The sequence below is a fragment of the Lissotriton helveticus genome, chromosome 1_1, assembly GCF_964261635.1.
Source record: "Lissotriton helveticus chromosome 1_1, aLisHel1.1, whole genome shotgun sequence".
Lineage (NCBI taxonomy): Eukaryota > Metazoa > Chordata > Amphibia > Caudata > Salamandridae > Lissotriton > Lissotriton helveticus.
The window spans coordinates 2136544422-2136567181 of NC_136057.1; the positions used below are offsets into that span (position 1 = coordinate 2136544422).

The 22760-nt window shown below is 48.3% G+C and overlaps 1 protein-coding gene across 7 annotated transcripts in view; it reads left to right on the top strand.

The window, feature by feature from the left end:
* BRDT (bromodomain testis associated) overlaps nt 1–22760 on the top strand; it is a 2808714-nt gene that overhangs the window by 1750343 nt on the left and 1035611 nt on the right. For all 7 annotated transcript variants that reach the window (XM_078646309.1, XM_078646320.1, XM_078646312.1 and 4 more), the window contains one exon: nt 3262–3323. In XM_078646309.1, the coding sequence (XP_078502435.1) occupies nt 3262–3323 (62 nt within the window). The remainder of the gene's footprint in view (nt 1–3261; nt 3324–22760) is intronic.

Here is a 22760-nt window from a genome sequence, read left to right on the forward strand (position 1 = left end):
CCATTTGGACGTTTCCTCCAGACAGCAACGAAGGTTGGATAAGGAGTTGTTGGCTCTATTGAGCCCCATCACCAGTTGTGTGTCGTCGGCATAAGTCACTATGTGTACACCAAAAGGTGACACTGGTTCTGCTAACAAACAAATATAGGCGTTAGACAAGGTGGGGCTCAAGGATGAGCATTGAGGGACTCCACAAAACAGGGGCAGCTGTCTGGAGGTCTCCTCATTGCCAAAAACCTGGAAAGATCTGTTACTCAGGAAGGATTGTAGCCAGTCAAGAGCAACTCCAGTTATTTCCAGTTTCCTGAGTCTGTGTACTAGGGTACGGTGGTTGCCCATGTCAAAGGCAGTGCTGAGGTCCAATAAAATGACCACGGCGGTGCCTCCGGAGTCCACGATCTTTTTGGACTCTTCCACAACTGACAACAGGGCTGTTTCTGTTCCCTGACAAGATCGAAAGCCTGTCTGGGATGGATGGAGAAGGTTGTGGGTCTCCAAGAATGTGGACAGCACGGAGTTAGTGTGTTTTTCTGCAATTTTACTGATACCAGGAAGAAGAGATATGGGACGATAGTTCCCCAGGACAGTTGGTTCAAGGCTGGGTTTTTTAAGGAGTGCCTTCACCATTGCTTTCTTCCATAAAGGAGGGACCACTCCTGAGGAAACGAAGCGTTAATCAACTGTAGAATAACGGGGGAGACGACTCCTATGGCCTGTTTCAGTATTTTTAAAGGGGCAGGGTGAGCCACTTTTTACCTGGGCCAAAATGTGCTCTAGGGCCGAATGATCCATCAGAAGGATGGTGTCCATGAGCGGCTGGGTACCATAGGTATTGGGGCTCAAAATGCAACCATTAGTTGGAGGAAAGGAGGTGAAGATTAATTTAACTTTGTCAAGAAAGAATTCCGCTAGATCATCGCAGCCTGGGCCTGTGGTGTTTAGGGTTACTAGGGAAGGGGGACTCTAAGTAGTGATTTTGCAATTCGAAAGATCTATAGAGGAGAATTAGACGCTGTTAAGATTTGTTCTTCATAATATGTTGCCTGAGCTGATTTGATTTCTGCTTTATATACTTTTATCGCCTCTCTGTATTTTAACTTATCTCCAGAGAAGTCCTTCCTCCATGATCTCTCAAACTTCTTACAGGTCTGCTTTAGAGCCTGAAGTTTTGAGGAGAACCATGTTTGCCTATTGCTTCCTGTTTTAATTTGCGTCAGTTTATCAGGGAGCAGCCGATCTAGGGAATCTTGAATCCACTTATTGAAGTTATCAGTAGCAGTGACAACATCAGAGGTCAAGGCTGGCTTGGTTTTTTCTAGCTCTACAATCCATTGTTCCAAGGACAGTTTGGACCAAGGACGGGAGCGTGTATGAATTTACTTCAAGTATGAATCAATCACCGGAGGCGAGGAGAGGGATGAGGAAGTGGTCTGACCATGGCATGGGGGTAGGTTCCCCCCTATTAGGTTCTCGAGGTTGGAAAAGATGGGGGTCCAATAAGTGCCCTTTTGCATGGGTGGATTCAGTCATTTTTTGTTGGAATTGATAGGCTGTAAGATCCTTCTTAAGCTCTAATGCCCCCAACTGTGAAAGGTCATCAAAATGGAGATTAAAGTCTCCCAATACAGTAAAATTGGCCGTAGAGCTAGCCATATTAGCCGCCAAAATCAGGTAAAGAGTTGCAAAATTGTGCCGGGTAGCCGGGGGGCCTATATATCAAGAGACCTGAAAGGGTGAGTAGAGGAGAGAAGCCTATAGCGAAAAAAGCATTCTCTCAGTCTGGTATCAAGCTTCCAGACATTTGACACGTGAGGGGGGGGGTTATGGATGATAGCAATCCCACCCCCTCTACCTGTTGGCCGGTTGAGCCTCGAATTAGGTATCCCGGGGGAAGTACAATATCGGGGTCGGAGCTGGGATTTAGCCAGGTTTCCGTCAGGAACAACACTTCAGGTTCTTCTTCTTCCAAGAGAATGTGGATTTCCGCCACATGCTTGGGTAACGACCGGCAGTTTAATAAAAACATTTTAAAAGTTTCGGATTTAACTTGTTTAGTGTATAGTGCGGTTGTAAATGTGAAAGCGCAATAAACACACTCGGTCAAATTGCTATCCGGAGGAAGAAGGTGTTTACATGAATTCAATATAGGACCATTTAGATGAGATAGCTCCACTGCCTCATATTACATCGGTGTAAGGAGTGAGAGGCAGGGGTTGTGGTCCCTTTCCTCGGCTGGGCGCGGACAGGCACAGACGGGCCGGCAGTCTGCTTAGTAGGATTGACCCTGGAAGTGAGGGAGCTAGGGGGGAGGAATCGCGTCCCTCCGCTACAATGAACTGTGAAAGCTGCGACGGACCGGGGACTGGCAGGCGCGATCTAAAGCAGGTAGCAACGATTTTAAAAACAACACAGATACTAAACTGAGTCCCACTAAAATCAAAAGGATTTTTTAAAAGTGTTAGGCAGATTTCAGATGCTAGCAATTGTCCTCATATGCGCTGGTTCTTACCCAGATCACCAGATCATAAGACTTCTTCCTCAGCAACCAACTTGAAATGCCTTTCTGGCTTTATGAATGGGAAACTGCATTTCAGTAAGCTTATCTGTATGAGTGCCTTTTGCTTTGTAAGCATGATTGTCTTGTCTATGGGCACGCGTGATGCTGTAGGTCTATTGGTCTGTGTGTGCATACATGTCTCTAGGTACATTGCCCAATCTCCTTATTTGAATGCAAGTGTCCTCTTGATCAGTGGGTGAGTGAATGTTGCTTGTCTGTGTGCATGCCGTATACAAGTGGTTAACCTGTGGTCCAAGGACCCATGAGGGTCCATGAGGCCTACTCAGGGGGTCTACGGCTGTATCAGAAAATTAAATAATATTACAATAAAATAAAGTATATGCAAATGAAGTACAATTGAAAACAAAAAATTATTTTTCTATATTTGATTGTGAATTTAACAAAATATTTCAATATTTGAGAATTAGTTTACTGTATATTCGCTTTTATATTTTTATGCATTATTTTGAGGTTCAAATCGTAGAAAATGCTTAGACTGAGGGTCCTTAGCTTCTAATAATGATTCCAGTGGGGGTGAACAGAAGTCAAAATGTTAAGAACTGCTGCCCTATACAAAATCCAAGGCTTTCTCAATGCTCATTTTTACTGGAGTAGGCTGTAATGCATTAATAGTTTGATGGAGCTGCAGTTGCTTTAAGTAGTAATTGAAAATGTGTAATTATAATTATTTTTTACAATTTCAGAAATGCATGTCCATCAATTTAATGTGGGGCAAAATGCCACTCGTGTCAAAAAAGAAGGAAAGGTAAGCTTCTCATCTACAAAGTTTACATTTTTTGTTGTAGAGTATTTTGATAATTAGGTAGTAAGCGCAAAAGCCCTTTTTATTTAATGTGAGGTGAAATGCCACTTGTGTCAAAAAGAAGGAAAGGTAAGCTTCTCATCTACAAAGTTTATATTTTCTGCTGTAGAGTATTTTGATGGTTAGATTTTAAGCAGCAAAAGCCCTTTTCAAAAACATTTTTTTCTGGTCACGGACAGTGATAAATGAAACAGTTGCACATATCATGTTTCCAATAACAAGCATTACTGCGTACAGACAGAATCATCAGCATAATTGTGGGTGTTCAGGAAAGATTAATCAACTGGCTATACCGAAGTAATTGCCTAGTAGAACAGATAAAGAAAGAAGTTCATTGTCATTATACAATATTACCATCTCCTCCCTCTCTAGTACGAGGCATCTCACAACCCAGAAAGATCTAAATCTCTGACAAGACCACTGATCCCCTCCCCCCCCCCCCCCCTCCAGTTTGGACTTGGAGACGTCTTTGTGACATGGACGGAAAATATTGTATAAAACAGCTACAGCTCGGGTGCGGACCGGGGCTCTGATCTACTCCTCCTGGTTAGTGGGTCATGGAACCCGACAGGGGTGCCCGATCTCCCTCTTGTTGTTTGCATTGGCCATAGAGCCATTAGCAGCATAAGCTAGACTAGGACGGAGGTATGTCGGTCTCGAAGTGTATGGGGTTGAACAGTATATATCGTTCTATGTGGATGACCTACTTATGTTCCTGGCCGACACGGCGGACGCACTGGAGGGGACGAGGGATCTGCTTCGAGATTTTGGTAGGCTCTCGGGCCTCGGAGTAAATTGGGCAAAGACGTGTCTCTTCCCAGTGACATCGGCGAGCAGGGGTCCGTCCCATGCTAACGGGATTAAATGGGAATATCGATGCATGACCTATCTTGGTACTAACATTTATTATACGCCTGCTGATATGCTGGAGGGCTATTCGAAATCTCCGGGGCAACATGACATTTTGGGGCACTCTCCCCCTCTCGGTAGCTGTGAGAGTGGCACTCTTGAAAATGGATGCGCTCCCTCGGTTACTGTATTATTTCAGGACACTTCCAATCTGGGTCGCAGGGTCGTTATTTAAACAGATTCAGTCTTTGATTGTGGGTTTTATTTGGGTGTCTGGCAGGAGGCGGGTTGCACTTAAAACACTGATGCGCCCGAAAGTTGATGGTGGGTTAGCGGTCCCTGATTTTGAGACATACAAATTGGCGGCCCAGCTGCAATAGCTCACCCAAGCAGAAGCACTGGAATTTTGGGGCCCGGGTGATCGAGATACTATTGGGATCCCGAGGTCGGTACTTTATTCTATTATTCTCCAACATCCGTTGCGACTCGGGACACTCTCCTGTGAGGTTCGGACATTGAGATTATGTTGGAACCGGAGCCATCGCAGAGCCATGTTTGACTGGCCATATGCCCCAGAGATCTCTGACAATGTGCACGGTCCTCCCACATGGGGGGTGGGGGGGATTGGTCTGCACTGACTGACTAGGGGACTATGGGGCTACAGGTGCTGGCGGATTTGTATGAAGGTGGTGTCCTCCCCCCATTTCAGACCTTGCAAGATGGGTATGATTTCCCTCGCTGACATTCCTGCCCTCTGTCGACAGTTTAGTATTTAAACTAGTATCCCCTCAATCATCTTTCACTTGTGCTCTCTTTTATAGTCCCCCTGGGGATATGTCTACCCTTCCTCAGGCTTTGGGTGAAATGATTTCCCACTTAGCCATTGCCCACGCCCGACTTCTTATCATTGGTGATTTTAATTATTGGCCCCATGATGAACAGGAGAGTGCCAGTTCAATTGAACTGTCAGACCTTCTGTCTGGTATGAATTGCACCCAACATGTGCATGAACCCACCCACATATATGATGATTTCCCCTGTGCACTTGGTCTGATCATCATTTACTCTCTCTGACATTCCTCCCACTAAAACTCCACTAATAAAGAACTATAAGTCTAGAAACTGGAGAAGAGCTAATGTTGATCATCTCTGCTCTCTTCTAACCACAACGGCCCCAGAGGTATGGGAATCGGTTCATACACAGGCAACCAATTTTAAGGCCTGGCTTGAGTCCGCTTGCAACTGTGCCACTCCTCTTAAGCTCACTAAGATTCTCAGACCCCAGGATGCACAGCTGTGGTTCTCTGATGAACTTAAGATTAAGAAGTTGGCACTGAGAAAGGCAGAAAGTAGATGGAGACTTCACTATTATGTAGAAAATAGGATCACGTATACCAACCTGCTGAAAGAATATAAAAACTCTATTCTTCAAACCAAAACTGATTATTTCTCCAATAAGGTCCTCAACTCAGCCAACAAGTCAAAAGATATCTTTGCAATAGTAAATGAGCTTTCTCAACCTGATAGAATTATGGCAAAACCGATTCCCTCACAGATCCTTTGTGATTCTCTCAATTCCTACTTTATGGAGAAAATCACTGCCATTAAGGCTAGCATCCCTACCTCCGCTACCTTTGTAGACGCCTCTAACCTCTGTGTATCATTGCCTCAGCTGACTATGATTCCCACTATTTCTCAGGAGACCTTTCTAGGCCTACTAAAAAAAGTTGGCTCTGGCCCTCCAACAGATTGTTGTCCCCCTTACGTTTTTCAGGAAGTTTTTTCTAATTGCTCAGATTTCCCCCTCTACCTTCTTAATACATCAATCAAGTCAGGCCCCTGACCTCTTTAAAAGTGCAGAAATTATTCCCATCCTAAAATAGCCAGGTGCTGACCCAGCCACAAGTTTTTAACAAAGGGGGGAGGGAGAGGGAAAGTGGATTCAGTCTCCCCTAGCAATTTACATAAACAGAATGGAATCCACTCAGGTAGTGGTAGTAGTCCCTACAATGGTGGGGAGCACACAGTGTTGTTTTGAATACCCCTCACACACCAACAGGCCCCTTGGTGTCATGCTTCATCATTGGGGTCTTCGCAACCCTCTATGGGATGCAGCGTGCTACGACTCACGACTACGTAGGAGCACTTAAAGTGTACTATGTGTTGGTGTGTGTAGGGAAATAAGTGTGAGTGGTGAGGTGGTGAAATGTGATAGTTAAAAAATACCTGGCTCGTAGGGTGAAAAATAAAATTTATTAAGCCCTCGGCTGGTATCGTTAAAAGGGGTGCAGGGTGAGGTTGTTACTGTGTTTTAAAGTACATCAACCTCAGAAAGTGCGTCGACATGACATGTTTCGGAGTGTAAGAACTCCTTCTTCAGGACGAGGGAATGCACAACTCTCCCCACCTTACTCACATGTAGTGTAGATGTCAAAGTGAATTCTACAAAAAATCTATATACAAAAATTAGGTGTAATGTTCCTAATAGTGTTTATATTATAATAGTCTGTTGCGCCCAATTGGCGATATTAGAACAAGACTTATATGCTAAGGCAGGATGGCCTCATGAGCCCTGCGTGATATTGGGGGTTGTCTTCCGGCTCAATGCGGCAACGGTTTCAGCAAGACTCGATAGGCTGCCTTCCCCTCAACGCGGCTCTGAAGTAATGTTACTTCTATTATAATATAAACACAGTATGATGAAGCATGACACCAAGGGGCCTGTTAGTGTGTGAGGGGTATTCAAAACCACGCTGACCCAGCCACTCCTGGTAATTACCAGCCAATTTCATTATTATCTTACCTGGTCAAGGTTCTTTAAGCGCATGTCTCAACCCAACTAAGCACCTTTGTTGAACAGTCCAATATCTTGGACTCCCATCCGGCTGGGTTTCGACCATTTCATTCTACAGAGTCAGTCATCCTGACAGTTATGGATGATCTCAGAGGGGGGGGGCGGATAGAAGCCTCACCCAGGCCCTGGTTCTCCTGGATGTGTCAGCAGCTTTTGACACGGTCGATCACAATATCTTGATTGACCGTGTCTGTAATGCCGGGATCCAGGGCCTGGCTTTAAAGTGGCTCTTTTCCTATCTTAGTAACCGTTCTCAATCAGTACGCCTTGACAACTTCTCCTCAAAGAAAAACTGACCTGTGGGGTTCCTCCCTCTCCCCACTCCTTTTTAATTTGTACCTCCTCCCTCTAATTTCTTCTTTGCGGAAAAGGAAAGTTGGGATCTATAATTATGCTGATGACCTTCAACTGGTCTTTGACATTGATCTCCTTCCATCTTCTGTGTCCCGTTTTCAAGACACTATGACCTTTATCAGTGAATGGATGAATAAAAAATCAACTGAAGCTCAATCCTGATAAAACCGAGCTTATCCTCACTGGAGGACTCGCTAATCCTTGGAACTCCAACTTTTGGCCTTCTACCTAGGGCAACCCTCCTCTTCCTGTCAGCTCAGCCAAGAATTTGGGTTTTGTGGTTAGCAATGACCTATCTATGAAGGCTCAGATTAGTGCGGTGGTTTCTGCTGGGTTCTTCCAATTGCGTAGAATCAAGAAGATCTGTAGATTCTTGTCCCGGGATGCTTTGCTCTTGGTGATCTTGGCATTGGTTAGTTCCCGACTGGACTATGCCAATTCACTTTATGTAGGCATCCCGGCTTATCAACTGAGACGCCTCCAGCTAGTCCAGAATCAGGTCGCCAGATTAATCTTCCATCAACGTCGGGTTAGACCATTGATGAAAATCCTTCATTGGCTAAGCGTGGCTTGTTTAAGATGGGTTGCACGATTTTTAAGGTTTTTCATGGCAACAGCCCAGCTTTTATTTCATCCAAGATTCTTCGCTATGTCCCTACTCGTAACCTACGATCTTCCCACCTGAACCTATTAGTCACTCCCACTTTTAAACGCAAAAAAACATGGTGGCTCTTGTTTTGCTGTCTTGGCCCCTCAGTTCTGGAACTCCCTTCCTGCAGAGCTGAGGTTGGTCACCTCCTATGCACACTTTAGGAAACGGCTGAAGACATGGTTGTTCTCTCAGGCATATAATGACTAGGCTTTCTCTCTTATGCTGCATTACTTCCCACCCTAGCGCCAAGAAACCATTGGTGAACGTGCGCTTGATAAGAACCTTCTAACATAACATAACATTGAGAACAAGAAATTAACAATACATAGAAACAAGAATATGTATACAATATTCTAAAATAACTTGTGTTCATGCAAAGTAACAATAAATCATATATAATAAAACAATAAGTAAAAGATAAGTTATATAAAATTATAGAGCAAAGGAAGAAAATGTTAGTATATATATAAGAAAATATAAGTTTTGCCGAGTAGAAAAAGGAAAAGGTAATAGAGAGAACCTAAATGAATACACAAAAATTAGGTAAATAATAAAGTATAAATATATGTAAATGAATATATATAAATTAAAGAAGTATTAGAATATAAGGTTATATCATATGATAAGAGTGGAAAGAAAAGAATTCAAGGATTGTGAAGAAACGAAGCCCAAATTTGCTGAAACATTTCCTCTTGATCTTATAATCTATAAATAATACGTTCATGAGAAGCAGTTTGAATCATCGCTACCATCCATTCTTCCTGTGTAGGGGGACTAGATGATTTCCAATGTCGCAGGATACAGTATTTAGCTGTGGAGAGTGCAGTATGTAAAAGAAGGTGTTGCAGGCGTGTAATACTAATAAGACTTCTAAAATCATGTAATAAAATAATAGAAGGGGTGAGAGGAGTGTGGAGAGAAAAGATAAAATCCTTTAGTGTGTTCCGGACATAAGCCCAAAAATTCTGCATGGAAGGGCAGTCACAAAGTATATGGGGAAGATCACAATTATCTCCAGTACACCTCTAACATTTAGAGTGAGGTAGAAGTACTGCTCTTTGTAATTTTAGAGGTGTCCAATGCCAATCGTGTAGGGTCTTAAAAAGGCAAAACTTCAAACGAGCCTAATGATGTGTAGATGGTCTTGCCATTTTTCTTGAAAAGCTTTAAGAAGTGGTTGTGAATGTAGGTGGTGAATCAAGAATCCATACATGCCTGATAATACCCCTTTATGTCGACCCCAAGTAAGAAGGTAGTCTAAGATGGGTGAAGAATTTAGAGACCAGGGAGAAGAACCAAGACATCGTTTGAGACAGCACTGCAATTGTAAGTAACATGTGAGCTGATGCGGAGGGAGATCTAACTCTTCACTAAGTGAATCAAAGGATTTTAGTTCTCCCTAGAATAAGTTGAACAATCGTGTGTATTCCTCTTGATTTCTAACTAGACCATTGGACTGCACAACCACTTATACGAATACTGTCATTATCCCAGTGTGGAACTTTAAGGTGTAATCAGTGCCTAACTCGGAGGATACGTTGTGCATGTTGCCATGTTTGATAAGTAGCTTGTATTATTGGTTGCGGGGGAGAGGAACGTGGCAGACTGAGTCCATAAAGTATAGAATGTTCTGTTGTGACCGACTGTTGAAGATCTGTTGTACCTGGAAGTAAGTAAACTAGCTGTGAAAGATGTAAAACTAATGATTAATGTTTTGAAGATGGTAATTCAGGCATCCACTCTGCGAAGTATTGACAAGGGAACAAGTATATAGCTAAAGCAAGGTAAGGTAACCATTCTCACTGCTTGTACCTTTCTCCACATAGAGGGACCCAAAAGAGACCATTTTGCAAAGTTGGTTTACATTTGTGGTATAAGGGGTGTAATATTATATGTGACCATGTTTGATACGCCTTTATTAACCAAGACTCCCAAATATTTAAATTTGGATGATTTCCAACAAAAGGGGAAAATATTGATTGATGCTTTAGTGGTACCAGGAGAAATCGGCAGAGCCTCACTTTTATCCCAGTTCACTTTGTAACCAGAATGAGTCGCAGAACCTGGCAGAGAGTGAGGGAGGTATTTTAACATGAGTAGAATGTCATCAGCATACAAGTATAATTTAGAAGTGCCTGCTGCTATTTGTATACCTTGTACATGAGGCGAATGACGAATGAGTAAAGCAAGAGGCTCAATTACTATTAAGAATAAAAGGCAGGAAAGAGGGCAACCTTGACGGGTACCTCGCTTGATGGGAAAGGGATCGGATAAAAATCCACCACAGTTGACTTGGGCTGTCGGAGTATCATATAAGAGACAAACTTTAGAGATAAATTGGTCACCAAGGCCAAAACGTTTCATGCTGCAAAAAGATATTTCCAGTCAATGTGGTTGAATGCTTTTTCTGCATCCAATGAGAGAGCCAAAGCATCTTCCGTCATCTTATTTGCAGACCAGAAAGCATGAGCCAGGGTACGGATGGGGCGTGGCTTGGACCGAGATGGAGAAAGACGTGCCCGGGTAGAGCTCCTGACTGAGCTCCCCTCTCCCGGGCAATTTATCCGATACAACTCTCCTGTATCAGCCGGAAACTGCAGGCGAGTCCTCACCTACCCCCTGCCCACCCACTGACCGGTTGGGGGATGAATCGGACGAGTGGATCCGCACCGGCGCCCACAGCAAGGCGATAGCCGGCGCGGTCGCGACCTCCCCTGGGCCCTTGACTACGCGAGGCCGGGGCTTCAGAGTTGTGACCAGGCCGTGCCCCGCGGCCTACACGCCATTTCCCCGGAACTCCGTGGCGCCCGAAGGCGGACTTCACACGACCACCGAAGCTGCCGACTGACATCGGGAGGGTCGCTGGCCCCATAGACCCATCGCGGACAGACATCGGGAGAGAGGGCGAGGGGAGGAACTACGAGGCGGCGCCATAGCTGGAAGATCCAGACGGGCTGACGACCCGAACAGTGCAGGGAACCGGCACCACGCAGGAGACACCTGAGAAGTGCTGCCTACTGACCTGGCGTACTGCGGTCACATACCTGGTGAGTGACCACGAGGACTGGGGGTTGAGGGCCTGGGGCCGAATCTCCCCCCCCCCCCTTCCCTAACGCGCACTGACGCCCAAAGCCTGCTGCCGGACAAGCGCAGCCAAGCCTCGTGGCCCATCGGCACTTACAGTGCACCCCACACGGCTAGGGGTGGGGACGGGACGGCGCTCCCCCCCCCCCTCCTTTTTACTTTATTTCGCTACCTCAGCGGACCCCCAGCGACAGCGACACGCGCCTTCCAGAGCGAGACACAGCCACAGTACTCCAGGGGACATTCACGATACCCCCTGCGCAGTTGAACGCCGTCCACTACCAGTGATATTGAGGGGGCAGACACGCAGGAATAAAACATGGCGCATGCCAAGTGAATCGGTGGCCTGGGACACGAGGAACATAGCACCCTGCTCGTCGTTAGCCGCCATTGGAGGCAGCTGCGAGGGACCACTGCCGTCCCGACCTAGAAGCACCTGGGGACACAAAACCACGAGCTGCCTGGAAAGCTGGGGTCCCATGCTTCCTCAGTGAGGACCCTTCAATACAGACTGTGAGCCGCTGCCACATGGTGGACACCCCGTGGTGACCTCCCCACTGCGCCCCTGAGAACAGCAGAAACGGAGCGGCTCCCACGCGTCGATGCCTCTACCCTGGGCCTCTGGGGCGATCGCAGTAGCACAGCTGCGAGAAGGACTACTCACCCACTTGCGGACACACCCGCCTGGCAACAACTAGCTTTGCACCTCTAAGCACCTGCAAGGGAGAGCCCTAATCTACGCTGCGCCTGCGGCACAACAGGCGACGCAGAGCACCATCGCTATCAACTTTATACGCAGCCTGCACTGTTCTTCCGCCTACTGTGCTTCTGAGAAACTGCACACTGACGGCCTGCTTCTGTGACTTGCACAGACACACCAATACACTGACCTGGCACGACTGCTGTGCCTAGCTTATGTCTGGAGGAGTGAAGACGCGGACCGGCACCGGAGGCGCGTCAAACAAGGGGAAACTTCCCAAGGCGACGTCTAAAATGGACACGGACCAAGTGACGTCCAAACTGGACCATGTCCTGGCTGTTATGGAGCGGCTGGAGGAATCTCTCCAACAAACTCGCACCTCCATGGAGTCTAAGATAGACAGTGTGGCGATAGACCTGACCCACCTCAGAGCTGATCATAAGAAACTACAAGACCGCACTTCAACCCTGGAAGCGGCAGTGTCGACACTGGAACCCACTGTAAGCCAGACGGACAGGCATGTTCGGGACCTGCTCAACCGGGTGGAATTCCTAGAGGAGCGTGCCGAAGACGCGGAAGGACGAGCGCGGACGAATAACATCCGCTTGGTAGGAGTTCCAGAGAAATGGGAGGGGATGGACCCAGTGGGACGAGTTGAAGCCTGGATACAAGACCTGCTACCGGAGGGAGCTCTGTAGGCCCACTTCGTGGTGGAACTGGCGCACTGGGTGCCCACACGGCTCCTGCCCACTGGCTCCAATCCCAGGCCCCTGATCTTCCGTGTCCTCAACTACAGGGACCGTGACGCGATCCTGCGAGAATCACGAAAACTTGATGACGTTCGGATAGATAACACCATAGTGATAATTTTTCCTGAATACACAGTACAAGTTCAGAGACAACGTCACTCTTTCCTGGCAGTGAAGAGACGACTACGCCAGGAAAACCTCAAATACTCATTACTCTTCCCCGCTAAGCTACGAGTGGTGGCACAGGACAAAACGCACTTCTTCACAAGCCCGGATGAAGTTGAGGCCTGGCTGGACAGGGGTGTAACTGAGATGCCTCGGAGAACGCGGGGGACCACCATGGCCCCGCGAGCAAGGGGATTCAGACGGCACCGCGGACTCAGGACCTCTACGCTCCCCCGCACCCAGGAAACACCCGCACGCTCCCCGCCAGCGGAACTAGTATTGCAGGAACAGCAAGATGCTCTACGCAGAGTCACGGAGATCAGCAGCTCCCCGACCCCGTCCAATGTCCCGAATGCTAGCCCATCCACGTTTCCAAGCGACGATGAGGCAATATATGGCCTACCGGACTCCCAACATTCTACGGACCCTCCAGACGTCACGCCACAAACTGTAGATCTCCTTGGCTGAAGAGACTCACGAGCCTTGCTTCCTTACGGCAAAGACATAGAGCAACGAGTCCAGTGTTGGTTTGTTTGAACCTGGAGTCAACGATCATTGATCCCATCTGTTGCGAGTATTCTCCCGACTACAGGCACTACATGACACCGAGACACAGTGAGTAGTGCCCTGCTATGTACCTGCAACCCTGTCCTACACCCCGAAGAGTTTGGCGCAACTGCACTGCCAAAGCATAAACCAATGGCCTTTAACTGACCCCCCCCCCCCTGAGACCACGGCCCCCTCACGGGTGCTGACACTATTTCTCCTGGACCCGTATTCCCCCCCCCCCACAGTTATAACTCACAATGCCTAGGGTGGGTGTGGCCTGGGGATACTTGCCTGGCATGGCCTTGTTACTTACGCCCGGGAGAGGCGACACTACCTTTTGAGAACTTTGGACATTGCCTGCGGACTTTGATTACCACCCCTTTAGAACTGTATAGTTTGCTATAGCTCACTTGAGAGTTTGGACGGCGACATGTTTTCTAGCTGCCCTTTTGGTATTACCTACAATGTTGCCTGTTCTTGGCTCTATGTACCCTCTTATTTTCCCTCCCCCCCAATTTTTGTATGAGTACCTGAGAAACTGTTATGCAACTGTGATGAAGTCTGGTGGTGGGCTGGCGGCGGGGGTGGCGGCGGGAAACCTACGGAGTGCACCACCTGCGGGACTGGACCGGGCGGGCGAGAAGGGAATCGACACAAGTAGTGAATATGGCTAAGATCAAACTCTGTACCTGGAATGTCAGGGGTATGCACACACCGGCAAGACGCTACCAGATATATTCCTACCTTAAGCGTCACAAAATTGACATAGCGTTCCTTCAAGAAACGCATTTAAATGCAGCGGAGGTGCGTGCTATACACCGCAGGTGACGTGGGCAGCTCTATGCCACAAACTACTCTTCATATGCACGAGGCGCCCTGTTGTGGGTTCGGCCTGGGACCCCCTGGGTGGTTACGGACACGCACATAGACCCTGAGGGTAGATATGTAGCAGCTCGGGGCAGGCTAGACGGGCAACAGGTGGCATTGGTCTCCCTATATTCCCCAAACACGGACCAACACCGTTTTTTCACACGCCTCTCCGCGACACTGGCGACCTGGCACACAGACCCATGGCTATTGGGAGGTGACTACAACTGCGTACTGGACACAACCCTCGGCCGCTCCTTCCCACCCACAGCCAACGCACCGGCACATAGCACCACGAAGACGCTGCAGAACTGGGCTTCACAGTGGGACCTACATGATGCCTGGCGAGTTCACAACCCAGCAACACGAGTGTATTCCTATCACTCTGGCGCGCACAACCTCCACGTGCGCCTGGATAGATTCATGGTATCCACTGACCTTCTCCCCCTTGTCACTGATATATGCTATATGGGGCGTACACACTCGGACCACAACTCAAACTTCCTGTCCATCGCCTGGGAACGCCCACATCCACCCATCCCCACCTGGCGACTCCAACCGGCGCTACAACTAGACGCGGCCTTCCGCGACTCTCTGCTCACGCAGACGGCCCAATACTGTGAGGAAAATACAAACACAGCGTCCTCTCCCCAGATTGAATGGGATGCCTTTAAAACAGTGATTCGAGGCCATTGCCTAGGTACACAGGGGCACATGCAGCGCAGATTGGAAAGCGACCTTACACGACTTGAGACCGACCTACTTGATAGAGAGCGAGATGCGGTGGGTGGCGCGACTGACCAGCTAACGGAAGCGCGAGCGGAACATACGCGCCTTCTAGAGAGACTGCGCGATCTTAACTATGCAGCTCACTCGGCACGCACACACCATTTAAGTGACAGGCCTGGCAAACTACTGGCGTGGTTGATATCGCGGGAGGACTGGGCAGCCCCAGTGGCGGCGATACACGTGGAGGGGAAAGGCCTGTAGTACACGCAACGCCACATCCACGAGGCGTTTACGGCACACTACGACGCTCTGTACCCCTCCAGGCTCCGCGACCCCCACCCAGATATAGTGGGCTACCTGTCCCCCCTCCAGATGCCGCAATTAACTATTGCACAGCAAGATGAGCTTGGAGCCTCACTCACATCTGAGGAACTCCGTGACGCCATCTTCAGTTTATCTAATGGTAAAACCCCAGGCCCAGATGGGTTACCGGCCGAGTTCTACAAGGCTGGCTCGGATATTCTGGTGCCGAAACTCCTACCAATGTATACTGCAGCCGTGGAAGACTCCCCTCTACCCCCCACTCTAAGCGAGGCCACCTTGATATCCATACCCAAACCAGATAGAGATGCCACGCGACTGGGCTCTTATCGCCCCCTGGCCCTCCTGAATACGGACTATAAAATATTGGCGTCCACACTTGCCCGAAGACTGGCACCTCTGTTTTCCCTCCTGGTACACCAAGATCAGAATGGCTTTGTACCCACGCGCCACACCTCCCATAACATACGCCGCCTGTTCCGTATTCAGAAATACGCAGTTCGGACTTGGCCTCGAGCGGGGTGTTTGGTGTTAGATCTGGAGAAGGCTTTCGACTCTGTCGAGTGGCCCTATCTGGGGGCGGTGCTACAGAAGTACGTCCTGGGAGGCGGCTATGAGGCCATGGTGGACTTACTCTACCACGGACCGACGGTCCGCGTCCGCACTGGTAAACTAATTTCTGACGCCGTCCGTGTATGCAGAGGCACTAGACAAGGCTGCCCCCTGTCGCCCCTGCTATTCTCTCTGGCTATGGAGCCGCTAGCCACGATTCTCCGGTCGCGGGGGGACGAGTGGGGAATCCCATTGGCAGACGGTCTACATGTAGTTTCGCTATATGCGGACGACTTGCTCTTATACGTCCGGGATCTGACAGCAATTCCAGATTTCCTCACCGACACTTTCCAAGCTTTTGAGGAAATGTCGGGCCTACGGGTCAATTGGTCTAAATCGGGAGCTTACTCCTTCAATCCGGACACGCCCGAAGCCGACATATACCTCGGCGGGGCGAGGCTGCAGTGGCACCCCACCACATTCCGCTATTTAGGCATACACGTATATCGGAATCCAGCAGACATATTAGACGGAAACCTGATGAGAGCGATAGCCTCTATCCGCGCCCAGATTGGCTTTTGGAAAACCCTGCCCCTAAACGTGCCTAGCTGTGTAGCGCTGGCCAAGATGATAGTCCTGCCGCGACTATTGTATTACTTCTCCAATATTCCGACTTATATCCCCACTAGATTATTTCGAGACCTCGAGGTACTGCTTCGTGGCCTCATCTGGAATATGGGCCGACCCCGCGTAGCCCTGAACAAACTATATATGCCTACAGGCTCAGGAGGTCTGGCGATTCCCAACATGGAATTGTATTACTTGGCGGCGCAGTTGCAGTGGGTGTCGGGATGGCTTAGTGGCAAGAATCTGGAAGACACAGCCTCGGATATTACTGTCTGGACCCAGGCGCAGATCTGCGCATTATTCCATCCCCTGGCACAGCCCCCTTGTCCTTCCCAGTTACACCTGGCGGTAGCACGCAAGTGCCTCCTCCGCTGCTTGCGCCTTACCCGGACCACGACGCCATATGCTCCGACAATCCCTCTACAGGGCACCCCTGGGGCGACTGGAGCATTGACGGAAACCCAGCTGGCAAGCTGGACACGAACAGCAGTGGAGACACTGGGTGACCTCTACGCTGAGGGCGAACTACTCTCTTTTGAGAACCTTGCCGACACCACCGACCTCCCTGCCGGGCAATTTCTACTACATGCAGCCATAGTACGCACGCTGACCACCCCCTGGGGAGATATCACAGAGGAACCACCGATGCATCAGTTCATGCAATATCTACATGTCATGGGCAACGGCTCTCATGTCATACACTGGCTGGCGCAAGCCCTCTTGGCGCACACGCAACCCTCACTCGCGCAATTGAGGGCGAGATGGGCGACTGACAGAGGCAGAGAGTGGACAGACAAAGAGTGGGAGAGGATATTGCTGGGACCGACCAATGTTCCACGCAACCCCCGTTTTAAAATTATACAGCTGTACATTCTACACCGGGCTTATCTCACACCCGACAAAATCAACAGATACTTCTCCCTCACGGACACAGCCTGCCAGCGCTGCTACCTGGTGGGAGCGGATCTCTTACACATGCTCTGGCATTGCCCCGATATTCAATCGTACTGGGAAGAAGTCACAGCTACACTTGCACAATGCACCGGCGAACTTGTGCCACACACGTGGGAAGCCTGTATACTGGGGCTTTACAAACACACGAAGTTGAACAAAGTGCCGACACGGTTCTGGGACATGGGCCTTATAACAGCTAAACGCCTACTCACCAAACACTGGAAGGCTTACACCCCCCCCCCCGCACATCCGACACTGGCACACATCCTTCATTAATTGGGCACGGGCAGAGAGTGAGGTGCTCTGCCGGGAGGAAACAGCGGGCCTCCGGAAGTTCCCTATTGCGCAGGCTTGGGACGCTTTCCTTACTTCCTTTCAGCGAGCTTGCCAGGAACGTGAGGCGCTCTGAGTCAACGTGACTAGCCACTGTGGTACGGGCATGAGGCGAGCCGGAACTCAATGACCCTCGCCACCCCCCCCTCTCTCCTCTCCTCCGCCCCCCCCTGTGCCCCCGCCCCCCTTTTTCTGTCTGGCTGCCACCACACCCATGCCATGACCAACACTTTATCTTCTCGCTCACCCACTATGACCGCGGGCGCACCACGCTATGCCCACACCCATGCGCTCGCCCACCCCCTGATCACTCTTGCTGCCCGCCCCGCTGCCAATGACAATTCGCTGCCCTCCCCCCCCCTCCCCCCGAGCTCGCTAACTACGGACCTCTCATCACACACCATGCTGATAACATGACAGTTTTCTCACCCCCGCCCCGCTATTACTCCACAGTTGCGCATATACCTATTGTTGTTTACTCATCGGTCATGTTCCCCGACCGAACCTTATATTGCCATAGACAGCGACGTTCCACATACGGTGACACTGCTACGGGACAACGAGAGCATTAAGGCATGATACACTCCCGACGAGACATTTACAGGTCCACCCCTGTATACACATACTGCGCACCATGGTGAAAGACGCTCTCCCCCCACCCCCCCTTTTCCCTGACGCTGAAGGATTAACCATGGGAACAAACTTGCGCCACTGCTGTGCGCACTCTCATGACTACTGCTGAGAGACGCCACGGATGTTTGACTGACGAATATCCCAGCCCTGTCTGTACTGGCCATGCACTGCCGTCACCAGCGATGCGAGTTCATTTCCTAGCATTAGTGAGCTATACTACTACTCACCGCTCACTTCATAGCGACCCTACACGTATGGCACCCTCAATCCCTCGGCAATGTATCCACACCATGCCCAGTACTTACCTCTGTCACTACACACACGTTGTGGATATAGATTGCTGTATGAATGTTACAAGCGTCATGGGCGCGCTGACGAGCCAACAAGACTTGCTGCAGAAAATGGGAAAATGGATGGACCTAATTATCTGTTGTGCCAAATGCTATACTATGTCCGCATATTCTCCTTACACACTTACCTGGAAACTCGCTACAACCACTTCCGCAGAGCCATCAAAACTTGGCTCTTTAATCAGTAAGTTGCTCCGGCTTTCTCTCAGAGTTTCACAATCTGCTTTTAAATATAGTGTCTCTCAGCGCCGGGAAACCCTTCTTGGGTAGCTGTTGCGCTTTAGAAACCTAATAAATAAATAAATAAATGAATAAATTACACTACGCCGCCAGACCCCCGGGTTGTCGGCTGAATGGCTGTGTCATCACACTCAATACTCCCTGTTTAACAACCATTGCGGCCGGCCCTATGGGTTGTAGGCTAAATGTTGTGTCAATGCGTGATGGACTGTCTAGAACAATAAAGGTCTTTAAAAATAAATAAAAATTAAAAAAAAATGAGGCAGGGTACGGAGATGGTTCCTGGAAGAACGGCCTGGGACAAAGCCAACCTGTGACTGGTGTATGAGAGAGGGAATGACTTTACGTAAATGTGCCGTTAAAATACTAGCTAGAATCTTTACATCACTATTTATGAGGTAGATAGGTCAATAACTACTACAAACAAGTAGGTCCTTACCGGGCTTAGAAATAACCGCAATCAACGCTCTGTTAGAAATAGGACCAAGTGACTGCATTTGAACCGCCTCTTGAAAAGCAGTAAAGTATCAACAGTTTCTGTCCCAGTCCATTTACAAAATTCGGCAGGGAAACCGTCTTCTCCTGGAGATTTGTGATAAGGCAGTTTGGTGATCATTATAGCAATTTCTTCTTTGCGAATATCACCACCAAGCAGGGCTCTACCTTCATCTGTGAGGTAAGGGACATTCATATCTGCCAAATATGAAACTATCTGATCCTCAGTTACTGATGTTTCAGGGGTATAAAGTTTTTTATAGAAGGATGCAAAGGTAAGTACAATGTCCTGTGGTCTCGTAAGGCTCTCACCCCTATCTGAACGTAAGGCAGGAATGCCATAGCTGCCTCACACTGTTTCAATTGAGCTGCTAATAGACGACCTGTTTTTTCACCCTGCTCATAATGTCTACCCTTTAAGCGTTGAAGAGCATACTCCACTTTAGAAATATATAAGTTATTAAGCTCCAGTTTAGCAAGTTCAAGTTTACGACGGTTGGGTGAGGTGGGATGGGATGTGTATGAATGTGTGAGAGAAGTTATTTGAGTCTCACATTCAGTACGACGTGAAGAGTTAGACTTATTAGTTTCCTCAGCATCTCTCATTACCTGACCGCAAATGGTTGATTTAGCAGCTGTCCAAACAATTCTGTCAGAATAGACAGATGATATATGAACAGTTAAATAATCGGAAATGTGTGAACGGAGTAAAAGCATACCTTTGGGAGAGCGATATCTTTGAATATTAATACGCGAAGGTTTACGACCTGGGGAAGCTAAACCAATCTCTAGAGTAATAAGGATAGGGGCATGATCTGATAGTGCAGCCTCAAGAATACAAGATTCAGTGGTGATTGCTACCAATGGATGCAAGATGAGAAAATATTCTATCCTAGACTGTGTGCCATGGGTGGAGGAGAGAAAGGTGTATTCTTGGTCAGAAGAACGACAAAGACGCCAATGGTCCACTAATCCATGATCTGTTGTTCTATCTCCCAACAGGGCTCGGTCTCCTTCATTGCATCTATCTAAGGGACCCGTTCTGTCAGTTATAGGGTCACGGACAAGATTCCAGTCACCGCCAATAATGTAACTAGAAGCCCCAATTTCTACCAGTAAACAATTCAAACTGAGAAAGAAGGCGCCTTTGGCTCCTGTTGGAGCATAGACCGAGCCAACACAGAGGACCTTATACCTATCTTCAGCTTTACAAAGATGTATCTGCCATCTGGATCAGTCCAAGTTTTAATTATTGTTACCGGTAAGGATTTATGAAGAAGGATAGCTACACCGCATTTTCGTGGATGATTCTCGTGAGGAGGAAGATGTGTTGTAAGCTCGCATTGAATGACTTTTCCCACACAATCTCTCCGCAACTTAGAGGATTCTTAAGCGTCTAAATTGGTTTCTTGTAAAAGAGCTATGTCAGTATTTTTTGTTTGGAGGTAGGAAAGTATTTTTTTACGCTTTATAAAGTGTGTAAGGCCATGAACATTTCACGATATAATGCGTAGAGGATGTGAAGCAGAGGAATTCTTCACAGCCATGTGCGGTTTAGAGAGTAACAGATTATACGTAGGAAAAATACTGTGTTGTTTTGCACATCCTGGTAGTGAAAAACATCAAAATGCATTTTTCACTACTGTGAGGCCCACCCCTCTTATAGGTTAACCTTGGGAATTCCTTATTGCACTTATAAGCTGTAATTCCCGATTTAGAAGGAGTAGCTCTTTCATGTTTCATGTCATTGGAATGGGTTGATGAATCGTCTTTGCTGGCAAAGTTGAATTTATTTTTACTGTTTTAGAAAGGCCACTTTTAGAAATATGCTACGCAAACAAATGATGGACAGAATGCTGAATAAATCATACATTCACCCCCAGTCAAGAGATTTGGGTTAAATCCATTGTTCTTTTGCTCACCATGCCACCCCAGTTTAGACCCAGCCAAATGCAAATCAGCCTTGACTCTGTACCTCATGGTAACAGTCCAAACTGAACTGCCAAGCCAGGTCCTCCCTGGACCGGAAACGAGCATCCTGGGACCGGTTTTTTGTATTACCCCTCATCAGCCAGGCTAGCTTGAATCCAGTGACACAGCGAGCAAGGGACCCACGTCTGGGCATACCTCTGTGTGCCTGCAGCCTATCTCCAGTGCACGTCTGGTGTGGGTGACAGCTAGACTTTGCACATTCCCTCTAGACAGCCGCACACAAAGGAAGGTTAAGTGTGACTGAGGAGCCATCCACAACCTGATAGTTCCTCCTGGGCAGAATGGGAGGGAAGGGCTGACATTTACACCTGAATAGGCAGGTCCTGTCCCCACACAACGGGCTGTTTACCCCCCTGTAGTGAGGCGGAAGCCGGAGCTGGGAGGGAGGACCGAGGAACTCTGTGCACTTCAAACCTCCCTCTTTGAAGTCCCCCCTCCCCCCCCCCACTTCAAAGGCGCAACTGGGTAGAAGTCGGGTCTCTGACCCCACCGAATCAGACGCTACTGGACTTTTGAAGAAACTCTACCAGGAGGAAGGACTTCTGTGCTGCTACAAAGATGACTGCTATGCTGTACTGTGCTTTGCTATTCTGCTGTGCTGCCCTGCTGCCTACTACCCTTTGCTCTGCTGAGGAAGAACTGGACTCTTGCTTGAACCCAGATTCATCTCCAAAGACATGCTGGCTTGCCTCCTGTTTTAAGACTCAGGGATATCTAAGTCTTACACCATGCTCATATGCTTGGTCCATTCGAAGTGGATCCAGGTGCTTGCTTTAGTGGAGCAGACACATCCACTGCTACATAAAACAGAATTGACGCATTGACATTGTTACGGTAACAGAAACGGCGCACTGCACTTGGAACCAGCTCATCATCATTGGAACTGACGCATTAAAACCACACCACAGCTGCCACTGCAGAGAGACGGTAGGCACATTCCCCTGACTGCATGGAGAAACAGGTTGCATCAGCTTCGGAAGCAACGTATCTCGTACCCAGCGCTTTGTCTTCGGAACCGGCACATTGCCATTGTTGCATGGGGAAAATTGACTGCGGGATCGACACATAACACATCGCTTGGGCTACACCCCGGATTTTGCTGTTGAGACCAGGATCAAGGTATTTTTGCTCAGTGGGCCTTGTCTGGCTCCAGTCCTGTGCTCCATTGCTGTCGACCTGAACTCTTGACTTTGCCCCAGTCCAGCTCGACCAGATAACAACCATTAGTGCTTATTGCTTCTAAGCACTATTCTTCACTTTTAATCTTTACAAATACATATCTTGACTTCTAGTTATTGGATTTGTGTTGTCTTGGTCTTGTTTTATTTATA